At 33.4% G+C, this 15,921-nt stretch overlaps 1 protein-coding gene and 1 long non-coding RNA gene across 3 annotated transcripts in view; one reads left to right on the top strand and one right to left on the bottom strand.

Moving 5' to 3' along the window:
- The window catches only part of LOC136833701 (uncharacterized), a 59,872-nt gene extending 56,077 nt beyond the window's left edge, over nucleotides 1-3,795 (top strand). Inside the window, exon 6 of one of the 2 annotated variants that reach the window (XR_010851569.1) lies at nucleotides 2,553-3,795. This is a non-coding gene — a long non-coding RNA (uncharacterized lncRNA). The remainder of the gene's footprint in view (nucleotides 1-2,552) is intronic. The other variant, XR_010851570.1, reaches the window with a different exon arrangement.
- LOC136833700 (arf-GAP with dual PH domain-containing protein 1-like) overlaps nucleotides 1-15,921 on the bottom strand; it is a 32,688-nt gene that overhangs the window by 8,007 nt on the left and 8,760 nt on the right. Inside the window, 3 exon segments of the mRNA XM_067095892.1 lie at nucleotides 81-264; nucleotides 4,138-4,251; nucleotides 11,662-11,773. Coding sequence (XP_066951993.1) covers nucleotides 81-264; nucleotides 4,138-4,251; nucleotides 11,662-11,773 — 410 coding nt within the window.

The raw sequence follows: 15,921 nt of genomic DNA, 5'->3' as shown, positions 1-15,921 counted from the left end.
TATACCCAGAACAAATTACAGAAAAATTATGTTCTCCCTAATTCATTGAGATATTAAAAGTAAATGCTGTTATAACTTACCTCTTTGTTGAAATATTTCAGTGTGTTATCGGCTATAACAAATCTACGGGGATAATATTTGTTTTCATCTTTAGCCTTTTTCATTAAAATTCCTTCCAAGCTATTTCTTATATAAGTTTGCTTGTCAACATCAATAAACTCTTGTCGCTGATACTTTGCTCTTATCCACTGTTCTATTAACACCCTGTAAAAAATAATTACTGTAAATTATTTTCTATCAAAGCCAATTGGATGACAATGATTCCCTAACCTTGTAATTATTTTGAAACAATTGAATAAGATCAAAACTTCCTAAGAAAATTATTTAACTGATTAATGTCTCCATATATCAGTTAAATATGAGGTAAGACTCATTTTGTGATGCATGTACAGCAGGTCTTCAACAAATTACGAGACACTAAAGAAAGAATAGTTAGTGCCTAAGGAAATCCAGTATTAGGACAAAACACTTATGCCTTGCCCCATTTTCTTTCATTTCCCCTTTTGCAGATCTCTGTCTCCAGCTTTATTCATAATGTATCTATTCCTCACTTGTATAGCACATTTACACCAACTGTCTATTTGCAGGTTTACAGATCTTGATAAGTCTCTCCACAGGACCCTACAAGCTCAAGTACGACAATTCCCTGAATTCCTTTAATTCCCAACTCTAATCATTAGCTATTCTGCTAGATGAAAAAAGCTGTCCTTAATCCTGAAGGGAGGCCAATGCCTCCTAAACTAAGTCCAACAGATGTGGAAAGAATGCAGGGGCGAGATATGCCATAGCTATAAAAAAGTTGTTTTCACTACTGTAAAAAGACAAACAATGTTTGAGAACAGAGAAACCTTACCCACAACTGATAAAAGTTTCAAACTGATCTTTGAGTACCAGTATATAAAATTTTATATACCCAGTAAGACTTCATGACCTGTCTCCCACATGTAACCCCATAATTATTTACACTACTGGTATATTCAGTAAAATGAAGTCTGCAAACACAAACAACTAATTATCACTTTGAAAAATATCTGAGATCACAAAAAGGATGGCATGTTATGTAAGTAATTAATTGACTAACAAATTGCAATGTTTCCTCTGTATTTCTGAAGTGCTCCAGTTCAAATAATAAAAGACAATGATCAATATGACATAACAGCTTTTAAAGAATACAGAAAACCTATCAAAAATGTGTAAGAGTGATGGTCACACTTCTTAAAAAATAAAATAAATTCAGCAAATGCTCACTCAGTGAGACTCACACGGTGAACTTAAAAACATAGATGTTGCACATTTTCCTTGCCTGTGAATGCTAATGCTGACACAAAAACCTTACTAGTATGCCCTGCAGTGCCAAACCCCTCTATCAAAAGCCCATTTTGTATTGACAGACTAACAAAAAATTTTGGCTTAACTAAGCCAAGAGTTGCATGATCCACCCTCAGAGTCATTACATTCACATTAAGCTGTAATGCTAAGTCACATTACATGTGTTACAAAGTTCATCATGTTGTCATGTTTCCTTGGAATCTGTCTTTGCAATAAAATCTGATCTACAAAAAAAGACAAAACCACTGACTGACTTCAAAACCACTGACTGACTTCATAAAACAGGCTGAAGCTCACTCTCTACAATCCTTCTAAAGCTATTAGACATAGTTTCAGATGGGATATTCAAATACTAATGTGAACTTGGGCCTGCTTTCTGCCTTTTAATTCTCAACTCATCCCTATGGCCTCTTTTTAATTAATTGTCCAACATATTTCAACTTTACTGGCTTCAATTTTCACTTCCATTCAAGAAAAAATCCTTAAAGCAAGCACTGACAGTCTTGAAAAGGTGATGAATAAAATATTCCTGAAGACAGAAATATCCACTTTCCTAAGTAACTTCTGTCCAAAAACAAAGCATAGTAAAATACAAAAGGTCTTTAATTGTAGGAAGCACATGCAATTTCTCAAGATTTATTTTTTAATTCAAATGTATTTTACTGCAAAACCTAACTTGGAATGATAGGTTAACATTACTATTGTACTGTGTAAACTATATATACTTTTGAAATCAGGCTGCTTAACATTGCAAAGTGTAATAATCACAGCTGGTATGTCACATCATATGTTTGTGTTAACTTTAGACAGAGATAAGCATCATAGAATTTCCTTGCTGGTATCATTCATGAAAAAACTGCTTATAAAATTTACCTATTTTTTTCATAAACCTGTTTATCATAAAATAGCCTTACAGTGTGTGGAATGCACCCAGGCACACAAAGCAAACTATCCATAAAGAAAAAAAAAAAAAAACACTACACACATTCAGCCAATTCCCCCATCTCAACAGGAAACTATCACTTCTCATACAGCTGTGCCAGGCTCCAACTGCGAGAGAGAGAAAGAGAGGGGGACAACAGAGTTTATGATAAGTGAGTTCATGTATTTAAAAACTTGTCTTATTGAGAACATGTTTGTTAGTAGCCTGAATTACTTTTCAGGATGCCAGCAGTCCAATCACAAAACCTGGATTGGGAGTTGGCACACAGAGAGGTTCCTCAAGAAGGATTCATAATGGACAAACCTCTAGCCTGTGGGTATTTCCTTAAGTAACTGGTCCGTAATGGAAGGAACAGCAAATGACGGATGCTCACCAAGCAACAGAGGCAAAGATACAGTTATTCCAGGTAAAAAGACTACATGTCCTAGAATAAGAAATGATAAATGATATACTACCATCCCTTTACCAGAAAGAACATGGCCTGCTGCAATGATGGGTCCCAACAAAAAAAAAAAAAAAAATGCCCAATGCCTTATGGGTGACATTACAAAGATAAAACTTAGTGGAGGTGCACAGCTGAAAAAGTGATAGTTTTCCGTAGAGATGGAGTGGCCAAGCAAGCACAGTGGTTTTCTTTTCTCTTCTTAAGCAGTTTGCTTTGTGTCCAGATGTGTCCCACATTCTGTAAGGCTATTTCAAGATGAATGGGCTGTATTCAACAATCCTTTGTCATCAGACAAAAAATATTTTTTAAGTGCTAAACTGTGTTTTCTACTAAAAATTCACTACTGTATTTTAAAAACTTTTTCTCTTAAAAATTAAAACTTAACTAGGATAAAAATGATTACTCAACAGCAGCATTTAAAGGATGGCAAGAATCAAAGTTTTTAATACAAATGGTACCAGTTTTATGGGTCTGTTTATATAATTTGCAGATGATTGCCATGAGAGACCTGGATAGCTTGGAGGGTGTGCTCTTGCAGGCTCTCAGGTGTGCACAAGAGGGCACATTGTAATTTAGTTCCATCATTAATGTTAACTATGACAACATCCTTGGAGATTTCTTAAGTTGGTACAATAATTCACCTGCAGTAATATAATTTCAATTTAGAAATTTTTTATTAGCAGACAACCTATAATGTACAGAAACCTTTCTTTTATGCCAAATGTTCTACATGTAAATATTATTAACCTTTTGTGTATAAGAAAATATTAAATTAAAAGGAAATTATCTCATGAAAAGAATGGAAAATATTAGTAATAAAAGAAGTGACTGTAAAGAAAATTTTAGTCTCATGTATCTTACATTTTGTACAACTGTAAAGAAGTTTTAGATGATTTGTGTTTTACCTCATTTCATCTGGTTGTAGGACCCAAGGGATAAATTATTTATACTTGTATTTTTATATTTTCTGTATATGTTTACTCATCATATTCATTTGAATAAAGTTTTGAATTTCTGACTTTGAATTACGAATTAAAAACTATAAACCTAATTTACAAGCAAAATTTTGCAGTTAGGTCCACAATAATATAGCCACAAAGTTCCAGATAATTGTACACGTTGCTATAACATTAAAAGTTTACTGTACTTATGAGAAATTAATACATTATTTACCTTACTCCATAAATAACATTAATACATATTAAGTCTGATTACTAGTCATCTTAAAGACACTGAAACTGAAAATACTAAATAAAACCAGTCACTCGCACTTGCAAAAACTGTGCTAGATAAATACCATTTTCAGAAAATTTATTTAAGACTTAAAGCTGAGCTGAAACAACCAAGAACTTTTACTCACGGGGGATCTCCTGACTGAGGTATTCTGTAACAAGCGGGAACATGCTGTTCATATTTCTGTTTGGCTAGTACATTACCCATCATCTCCATCATTTCGACTTGTTTATCTTCCCATCTGGAAAACATTACAGAGAAATCTATCAGTGTTGAACATTGCAAGTGCCAAAAGCATCAGGCAAAAATTCTCAGCTTGTACATACTGAAGCTGAATTTACCTTTAAGGGTGATTACGTGATGATAAAAACATAGCTAAAAAATTTGTGAAATTAACAAAGCTTTCAGATAACAAAAGAAATTCTCTCTCTAGAGTAATGAGCAGTATTGAAAGTGGATTTGATTTGGCAAATTGAATACCAGTACACATTACTTTAAATTAAGGACTTTTCAAAACAAACTAAACTACAATATTTATAATTTTTTAAATTTTGACATTCAGTCTCAAAACCTATATCACACCTACAAAATCCGGAACAAAAATTATAACACTGTACATACAAAGGCAATTACAGTACTGCTTTTTTAGTCGTCATGATAAAAAGCTCTTATGATCATCAATTATCCAAACAGACTGCTACTGGGAGTAATGATAAGTTCAACTAAAAAGAGGAGATCAAAGGTTTCCATATACAACACTGAATTTTGGTCTACTCTGTAATTTATTTCACTTCTACAACTCAAAAGGAGACTTAAAATCTTTCTTTAGTTGCAAATTAGCTTAGTATTTTGCTCCAACAGTTGCCATATTAATACATCAATTATAATGGGGAAAACATTTTTAAGAGAAAGATTTAACTTACAACAAAACCCACCTCACAAACAACAAATTGATAAAGTACTTACACTGTTCTATTACTATATAAATTGACATAAGTATTAGCATTTGTTTATCAATATACTGTACTACCAGACAGATATCTAACAAAAAACACAGTAAAGCCCTTATTCCACAGCAATGTTAAGAGCTGGGGAAGGTGCTCATAAATTTACATGTCTTTTGTTTTCCATTTCTGGACATACTACAATAAAGTATAAGGATTCAGCTTCAAAATGACCCCATGAACAACATTATGTTATTTAAAACAAATTTATAGTGAAAATGTAAGGAAAACATTTCTATACCCATAAGAGGTGAGCGTGGGATTTGCCACAAAAGTGTCTTGGGGACCCAATCCCCCACTAGTGAATCTTAAAAGGTTAACAGAACCCATATACTCCTAAAGACCTTCCATTCACTGCACTAACAAATCTCTTATATGTAAATATGCAATATCTTTGCAAACAGGGGGAGTATAAAGCCTTAAGGAATATTTTCACATAAAAAATATGCAAAGCTCTCTAAAACTTGTAAATCTTGTACCTCCTAACTGAAGCAGCAATTTTAATGAATAATTTTACATTTCTGATAACACTATACACTGTCCATCTGGATGGGTTAGATCATGCTATCAGACAATATCTTGAGAGCCAAACCATAATGCCTTTCCCAAAGAATAAGAGGAATACTGTAATGCACTGCATGACAGTCAAGTCTATGTTGAATAACAAATGGTTCCCTCTACATTGCTCAGTGCAAACAAAAGATTCCATGAGTCCAGGAATGAGGTAGGTCATGGGTAAAATGGTTCTGAAGGATTCCATTAATGATTAGACAAATCAACAACATTATGGGGATTACAGTACAGGGGAATCAGGAATTGTGTGAGCATCAACAATTACTCCCATCAATTTCAGTTCTCTTTGTTACATGCAGACACAACTACTAAAATTAAACATTAATATTCTTGAACCACCACATCACACTTCTAGATGTGGGTAAATTAGCTAAAACTGAAACTTCAATGCCCAGATTAAATAAACCTGTTCTTGTATGAGATTTTTCCTCCTTTCTCCAATACACCTATATCTTAAGTGATTTGTCACTATCTCTAAAAACTATTATCTTTGGTAAATAGGCAGCTTTAAAGAATAATGAATCTTATATAAAGTTGAAACAGATCAAACTCACAGCTGACTGTGGTGGTCTTCATACAAAAAAGAACGCCACATTGAATTAATATCTATTCCATGAATTGGTCATGCTTACTTGACCCATAAATGAATAATCTATAAGACCCACTTACAGAATGCAGAGGATGCAAAGCAACACTTACTACTATATACATTTTATGTGATTGTCTGGTCAACAACCAACCATGAATGTCAATTACGAGAAAAAATCCTTGAAAAAAAGTTTGTCTGAATCTTCAACATTTTCAGCTTATCCAGTTTATACACTTATCTTTTTAAGGTACTGTTATTTATTAAATGAGCCATCTGTTTCGAGTGTGGTGTACAGGCCAACCAAATCAGAGATTATTATAGTATTCCCCCTCCCATTCTAAGGCCTTTGCACACTTCACTTTTTTATCTGCATTTTTTGCACTTTTATGCAATTACTTACACAACCTATAGCACTCAATTCAATGGAATTTGTGATGAAAGGAATGAATACAACAGTGAAATATAAAAATTGGAAATTATATACAGTACTGTAATCCTGAATGGAGCCACTCACTGAAAAGCAAAAAGTGTAATTCATTTGACCCACCAGTACCTACGAGGTGGTGTAAAATGATGTGTCTGGGACTTCGAGTGATACCTACAACAGGGTATGTAAATGTAAGGGTTTGTGGCGAGACAAACTTGAATTATTCAAGGCTGACAATCCACTATTGTACAGCTATTCCAAACTGTCATCTCTTCAGACTAATGAAATCAGTAGACAAACTAGTATGCTTGTCCAACCAACTGAAACAAGTACAGATTATACACAGTACTAAGACTCTTTTAAGTATTTGCAGCATACTGTTATTAATTGAATCATTTAAGATCTTTCTTAAATTGGCAAGTATAAAGTGTAGGCTTCAATGAAAAATTCACCAGAAACAAAATGTTGAAAATGCTTTGAGAACTTCTGCCTAAAGTCAATAGTTCAAAATATTTTTTATAATACTGTATTCTATATACTGTAGTATGTATTCTTCCTTCCTTCATTATTTCAATGACAGGAAAAGTACTGTTAACATCATCAGTTCCAAGAAGACATTTATTTACAAAATGATAATTCACACTGATCTAAAACTACAAAACATTTACTTAGAAAGTAATTATTGATAGTGAAAGACACAATGATACAGATTTTATTTACATTTAATACACAAAAGTTAAATCATTCATCATGGATAAAGTTAGGTAGATAAGAACCAGAGTAATGAATAGGTGTTAGGGATATTTTTCTAATTTCTAACTCTAAACAGACTAACTTATTGAGTCAGCAGTAAACACAAAAAAATAGAGCACAACACAGAGAATCTTGGTGGGAAATAGGATTAATGCACCTTCCAGTAGAGGGTGGTTGGTGAATGATGGTTTCAGCACAGTAAATACAAAAACCACAAAGAACAACATCACAGTCATAGATACCTTCTGAAATTTCCCATTTCAATGAAAGCTATGCAGTAAAAATATAGAATCTTTCATTATTTAGAGTTTCAAATAAACAAACCACTTAAAATAATAAGCATGCCCAAAAGGCAGATTCAGCAGTGTTGTAAATTTCTACTTGGTTGTAGACAAAATTACAACCATCTTCTGTATTACCAGTATTTTTCAATAATTCCTGTCCATGCAAAGTGAACCAATCCGGAGATATTTGTTGAAATGCAAGGCCTTCCAGTTTCTTGTCCTGAGAGGGAGAATGCAAATGTAGGAAACTAATATATTTCAAGGCAGTACCTGGTTTCTAATTTCCATACGCAGCTTTTAGCTTGTCATGCAACTCACTCCCTACAACATTCTTGTTAACACCCAAGATAACCATTCCTTAACTACAACAGAATGGTAGAGGATGTAAATAAAATCGTAGTATTCAAGTGCCCACTCAAGGTTTCACTGAAATAGCCTTTACAAGTGAGCAGGATTCATTCCCTGGGTAAAGTCTCTGAATTCAAAGAATTCATACCTTAATTCAAGGCCAAATTTCATATACAAATATCATGTTTACAGAGGCGGGTAATCAAGGACTTCCCATTGCAGAATGAACAGCTTACTAGAGTTACTACTTGTGCCTACAACATCGTGGACTTTAGTCAAGAATCACTGCTAAACAAAATTACAATGTCAATTGGTTGTGCTTTTATATCACATATTCTTCTCTCATCTATAGGCATTCTGTACTCTGAGTGATTCTACAAAGGGTAAAGGTAAAGTATCTTAATGTTTCTTTGCTTACCAATTTATAACTGCATACTCAAATGAGCTCTTCCCACTAGCTCTGATGAGAATAACAAACCACAAAATTTCCTTAAATTTCCTTCGCTCCTGTGTGACACAAAATTACCTATCTTGTACAAAACAGAAGTTAAGGAGTGCCATAAAAATGCACAGGTTGAATACTTGAAGGATTTTACAGACAGCTGAGCACTCAACTCATAACTTTTTTCTGTAAGGTTCATAACCAGCATCAACACCTCAAGGATGAAATATCAACATGTCTTGTAGAAAACCAAACCAAGTCAGAACTAGTCCATCAAGACCTGCCTGAACTAGAAGAATAGTATATAGATATGAAAATAAATAAAGTTACATAAATCTACAAAGATATAAGAAAACACACTGCAATTGAGATATGTTGCAAGAATTCAAGCAAAGAGGCACTACCCACAAACATCATGTAAAAACATAATATAGTACTGAGAGAATGACTGTTCCATAGTTTTACATTAGAGAAAACATGTACTGTATTATAAAATGGTCTACTTCTGACAAAGTAGTGCAGACAACATTCAATACAAAACAAATGTCATACTGTAAATGCAAATGCTGAGCTTACAATGAAATAACACTATTGCACTGGAATATGCATGAACTGTACAAGACATCTGCAAAAACATAAACCTTCAGAATACCATACAGACATATTCTGTAGCTCTGGAGTTAGACAAAGCACTTCAATATGGTTAAATTTACACCAAAATAAAAAAGCCCTATTCTTCTGACTACCTTTGCAGTCATCAACTGTTGTGGTTTCACTGACATATAAAATAACTAAACCAACTTGAAGGATAAGGGCAGAAAAAGCAAAACAAGAGCCCTGATTACACACAGATGGAAAAAGCAAAATAAGAACCTCGGGTGACTCCCACCCACTAAGGATAACCAAGCTGATAAAGAGGAAAGGTTCCCCTATAGTTGGGAGCAAAGTATGACACCCATCTTCAAAAGCAGCTTATAACTCATTGTTCAGCTAATTTTTCCCTTTTTGGCATTAAGCATAAATGCAATAAGATGTTTATTTATTGAATGGACTCTTTATTTATCAGCTTTCACATTTTGCTATGCCTTTATATTTTTTTAGTCTTCTAAAAAGATTTGTTCACAGATTTCAACATACACAAAAACAACACAAAATGGAATCATGTGGGTTGGTCCTTAAAGGTTCAGGAAGTTACTACTGTATAAGATTACACTACTGTTAAAGTTGGGCACAAGGAGGCAATAATCAATTTGATTAGTAGCCTTCAAGAATGCTTGGTGTACTAGTTTACATTTGGGCTGAGTAGCAATGTAAAAACCACCTTGACATGGTACCTCTTGTCAAAATTCTATGACCTAATTGTTTGCTTCTGTCATCTAAGAATTGGCAGGATATACCTTTGGTTCATTTCATTTGCACTCTCTGCAAATGCGCAAATAAAATCCACTGGAACAAGGGGTTTTCTCCAGTGCAGGCATAATGATTGCTGATACAAGAAAAAGACAGAAAATTTTCAATGCAAGAAAGCAAGAGGAAACAAGAGAAAAAACAGAGAGGCTTTGTAAGAACAAATAAATGAAAGAGAGAGAGAGAGAGAGAGAATTTCCATAATTAACAACTATCTCAGTACTTGGTCATTTGACATTTAACTCAATATCTCTCTTTGACAGTATCCACCAAAGATAACTCTTGACACATAGGGCTTTTTCATTTCTGGGCTTAATGACTGCTCATACAAGACAGGGTTATTTTATGGCAGTAAATCTCTAGTGCAAGAAATGAGAAAAGAGCATTTTTGTGGGAAAGAGTGTTTGCAACATTTCAAGTTTTCATTCCAAGAAATGAATAAGTACTGCAGAGGCAAAAAAGAAATGAGAGGGGCAGTAATTAAGAACTTTACAATGCAACAACTAATATTTGGTCATTTCACATATAACAGAATCTCCCTTTGTGTCTCTGAGTGTTCACCACAGATAACTGCTTAGCCACATCAAACTGGTACTTGATGTCATAAAACTACAAAAGTTAAGCTATAATTTTAAACCTAATTGAATGAATGCCCTGTACAGTATATGATTATCACTTTTTCAGTGAAAAACACTGTTCACAACAAAGTACACAGTTAAAGATATAGCTTTCTCATCATTGAAAAACACTGTTCCACAGTAAAGTACACAGCTGAAGACATAGCTTTCTCATCATAAAACATATTTTGAGGGCCCCCTGCCACACAATGCCAACAATTTTCATGACGTCAAGCCTCCATAAAATATAAACTTTGACTTTTACATAAGTAAAAAAGGTTATTCAAATATGACAGACTGAACTGAATAACGAACTGAGAAAATTACCAACAGTCAGCAGTTGTAAAATAAATAACCTTATGGGAGACAACCTAGCAAAACTCATCTAATATTACTGGGATACTGGGATATGCAGTGAATAATGACAAAAGCTACAGAAAACTAATGCAACATTAGTAACAACTACAGTACGTGACTTACTGAAGGAAATCTGCTAAATATAAAGAGCTGGCATCAGAAAAGATGGGGTTCCCTGAATGAGTCCATTTCTTGCAGAATTCAATCAGCAATAATGACATCATTTTGCTAAACTAGCACTAACCAGTTTTGAGAAAAAAGAATCAAGTCACACAACATAAATTTTTGGATTTGTGTAAAAACAAACAATACGCTAAATAATTGAAATTAAATTATATAAAATTCTATTACAGTACATAAATCCCTGCAAGAAAAATGTAACCTGTAACAGAAAACCCATGTAGTCCCCGGGTTACATCAGGTTCAGGTTACGTCGTTCCGGACTTACAGTGCTTGCCTCACGGCGCCGCAAGTGGATTTAGGGCGCTGTTATACGCTTTACGGCACCATCACCTGCTTTATGTGCCATCACCCCGCTTTACAGTGCCGTTACCTGCACTTACGGCACTGTAAGTGCTATTTATTACCATTATAATTATGATGCTTCAGGTTACGGCGATTTTCGGCTTACGGCGTGCCGCCAGGAACGGAACCCGTGCCATAAACTAGGGACTACCTGTAATCCTATTTCTACCCAACATGATACAATATAAAGTACTGTACTGCTTTGTACCAAGCATATCACATAATGTACTGTACAAGACAAGTACTGTACTCAGAATTACCTTCCTGTAACTCTCACAAGATCCAAACACATCTTCAACAACATTCATAGACATAATTTACTTACTTGTCTAATCTTAAAGATCTGACTTGAGATATGTGTGTCCCCAATCCTCGATGTAAAGAAGCACATGTTGTGCAAATAAAAACGCCAATGTTGCAAGATGCCCATTCAGGATCTGAAATTTAAAATATTCATATAAGAAATACTTCCATTTAATCACATTATACTCTGCATAAACAAGTACTACTGAAATAGGGCCTACAGCATCAAGTACTACTGAAATAGGGCCTACTGCATAAACAGGTATTACTGAAATAGGGTCTACTGCACCAAAATGTCCTCAGCAAGGAATGAAGCCAAATTTTCTGAAACTTCTAATCTGTATACAATACAGTATCTAAATAGTTCCTATAGTACCTGCATAATGCAGTTTCTTAGTCCTGACTTCTTTACAAGTATTGGCATTACAAAAATTCTGTACATATACTCTGTCATAGTACAGTACTTGAATACAGCCACTAGAATATCAAAAAGCATTTGTTATCTGACATCAGTACAGTAAGCTGTTTCCTTATGAAATACTGCATAGGTATTACAGAAAATTCTGTATATATAAACTGTCATTATACTTTAATGCAGTCACTCACATACTGTATCCTAAAGCATTCGTAATGTGACATTTATATACTGTTTCCATACTTAGGTTCATTTTACTCATGATTTTTCTTATATTCTACAATATTTCAGAGCCTTCCCACTAATCACAGCAGAGAGTCAACATCTTTCAAGTAAACATAAGACACTATGTTCTAAATAACAATGATTTACGTATCTTTTCTTTTATTTGACAAGCAATGGAAGTCCCAACTTTAACCCACCAAAAAATGTTTATTGATAAAACAAAAATATTATTTTATTATTTAAGGGCATAACATGAATATGTACTACAAGCACATAAAAATTTGACACAATTCACTAATATTGTACCTTGACTATTCTGAGTCTTCTAAATTTTATAATCGTATACAATATTAGAATTAAAATCTCATTTACTTTTATCATATGTCTTTTAGTTTTCAGGTACTATCAGGTACAGAATGATTTATATGTTATATTATTCATCCCTCAGTCAGAATTTCTCAATAATGAAAAAGCAGCACAATAAAATACCTGACAAATAATGAATCAAGTAATGCTCAACACATGCAAACTCCTTAACACTTTGCATGCTAAACAAAGCTCTGTGCTTATCAAAGTGAATGTCAATTTATTTTTAAAACCCAATGTGGATATCACTTCCAGTCCCCATATTAATAACCACACTATGCAGTAAAGTAGTTGAAAGTACTGTGCATATCAATGATCAGAGCTTGATTAGAAAATCTTTTTCTCAACATTACAGTTCTAACTCCCACACTAACATGAAAAGTAGAGCAATGTATGCCATATGAAGTTGTTATTAACCCAGAAGAAAAACAGTAGTATCTTATAAAATCTGAACTACAGAACTGTACCACTTAATTATAAATAATAAAACAAAGGAACATTAATCCACAACACAGAAGGCTGAAAGCCAAAATTAAGTCGTACTGTAAAAAGTCTGTACAGTAATGTATAACCTAGTTACAGACATTACATTCAAGTGATATGGAACTGTGTGAGTTCTGTATGTGTAGATTGAAAAACATCACTTTTGAACCCAACAGTGCAAGCAAATACCACTGTCCCTGTTTAGTAATCATAAGTACTGTATTTATGAATGACTTAAATACATTTGGACAGTTCAGTTTATGGGTGTGATATTCTAAGTACTTCATATATAGTGATGTTATTGTATATGAAGTGAATTACAGCAAATGAAGATTGGAACTGTGGCAAACACTATGAAGCTATGTGATGAGCATTAAGTACATTGTGGACCTCAACATTAATACACTGAAAGTCGTTCAATGCTAGTGGCGAAAGCAATTAGGGTACACATCCACATGGAAATGGTTGCTGCAAAGCACATGCAATAGTGTATTTACTGTTGGGGTCCAAGTGGTTTAGAAATGTTTCATTTTAACATGTGAAAACACTTATTCAAACTTCAGTAATATGCCCATGCACATTGGAAATCACAAGTTTTTATTGCATGTACTCTAAATCTCATGACTGTATTTCACCAGTCACAAATAAAATATATTCTTAGAAATGTTTCTAGAAATGACTGAACTTTAATTTGTAGCTACTTAATCCTATTTTTCTTTAATAAAACAAAAGTATGTAGTAGCATTTACCCTCTAAATAAGGAACCTATTATTATACCTGACAAATTAAGAAAATTATACAAGAACAATAACAATACCTTATTACTTTTTTGATAAATAAAATACTGTACTTAATTTTGTTGTCTAGCTTTGATAAATAAAAACCTATACTTTTTGTAAAAAAAAAAAATCTTTGCCTAAAACCTATTAGCCTATCTGTCATACTCATGTGACACAGAGGTATACTGGTATTTTCTATTTGCTTTTTAGTTTATTACAGACATGAAGAATCACAAATCATATAAAGAAACTTGCCTGATAGTAAAGCAAAATTTAAATGCAAAAATGTTAGAAATTTATAAATGCCAAGATGCACAATACCTCAAGTTATACCATAGACCTAAAAACTATGAATACAGTGCAATAAATCATTTTCACTCTTGTTGAGAAAATCAGACCATCAAACTATCAACATCATTTACTGTATATTAACTTCTGATATACTGTATTCTACAACCAAAGACTTCAGCAAGACAAATACATAAACCAACCTTTTAGGAAGCTTAGCAAATTATTTTTTCATTGTACAGTATTAAACAAGTACATCCTGAAAATGATACCACAAAAACATGGGAAATCCAGCCAAATATTATCTTTGCAAAGAAGTAAATATGGTGCAAAATATTATGTATGAAATGTACCATACTTGTAAATGTTTATGCAATACTGTCCACAAATAAGAACAAGTTTTCACTAACGACAACTTTTAATATCCAGTGACAATGGATCACTGTTACTGCAACTTAGTGGGGACACATCATTTCCTGTCTTACAACAAAACACACTGCAAATTTTCATGAAAACACAACCACTCACTGAGGTCATGGAGAACATACCCACCTTAATTTCTAAAAGCTGGTACTATTCTAATAGACTATTGAGTATCAAAATTTATGATGTATTTCAGAAATGTCTGAACAGTATATGACCAGATCTTGCTTCCCCAAATATAGGCTATAATGAATTTGCAAAGTAGTGTCACCCTAAAATGACTACATACATGTAAACTTTATTTACTATGTATTAACTTAGGTGATCATGAACAACACCAAAACTGGAAACAGAAGATGAAAGTCAAGTTGAAAAATTTTGAATAAAGCCTTTGTAAGGACATTTTCTTTTGGTAAAGAACGAGACCGAATAAAATTTGGAGAGGAGCTATCTGGTATCAAATCATCTACTTGGTTTAAACAATAGATAAATATACAAAATGCTGTAACCTATGTGCAGAGGCCTTTCATGCAATATAGGCTATGTATACTATACAGAAACTCACAAAAGCTTAAGACATCCACAGCAGTTTTTATCCCTTTAAAATAATTTACACAAATCAATTCATTTATCGCTTCATTGAATTTTGGCAGGAAAATTCTACGATAAACAGCAGGAACACATGCTGTGTCCTTACAGCCTTTACATCAATGAATAAACTGTCCTTTACCTAATGCAATACATAAAATGGTCCCTTGTGTACATGTTCAAAATCAATTTTATATAAATTTACAGGTACTACATGTTCAGTACCATTCAAATTCACAGCATTATGAAAGTGGTAAAAGCCTCTTAAAAGCTTATAAAATTGGCTAAAAAGCTTTACAGGAACAAAGCCTTCCTGATTATCATGACTGATTACATAATACTGTACTAAAAAATGTGATACATTGTCAAAATTGCAAACAGGGTAATGCTTCAATTAGGAAAAGAGGTAACAAGAAATGGTCATGACTAAAATACTGTACAAGGTTATTACTTTTGGTCAAACTGTAATCATCAGGTACAGATGACCTTGAAGATCTACCAGTCATGTGACGATATCTGTTTAGTTATGATATACGGCTTTCTCTCCTTTCCATTCTCAGTAATACAGCAAACTACAAAGAAATTAAACCAGCACAGTACAATACATGAGTGAAGAATGATCTGTGACTTGAAGAAATGGGCCACATTAAAATTAAAAGCTGTTAACTTTGTTCATTATCAAGAGAAACTCATCAATTCTGGCAATTTTTATAGG

This window comes from Macrobrachium rosenbergii, chromosome 52, assembly GCF_040412425.1.
Source record: "Macrobrachium rosenbergii isolate ZJJX-2024 chromosome 52, ASM4041242v1, whole genome shotgun sequence".
NCBI lineage: Eukaryota > Metazoa > Arthropoda > Malacostraca > Decapoda > Palaemonidae > Macrobrachium > Macrobrachium rosenbergii.
The sequence above is the reverse complement of the archived record's forward strand: the minus strand, read 5'-3'. Positions and strand labels throughout refer to the sequence as shown.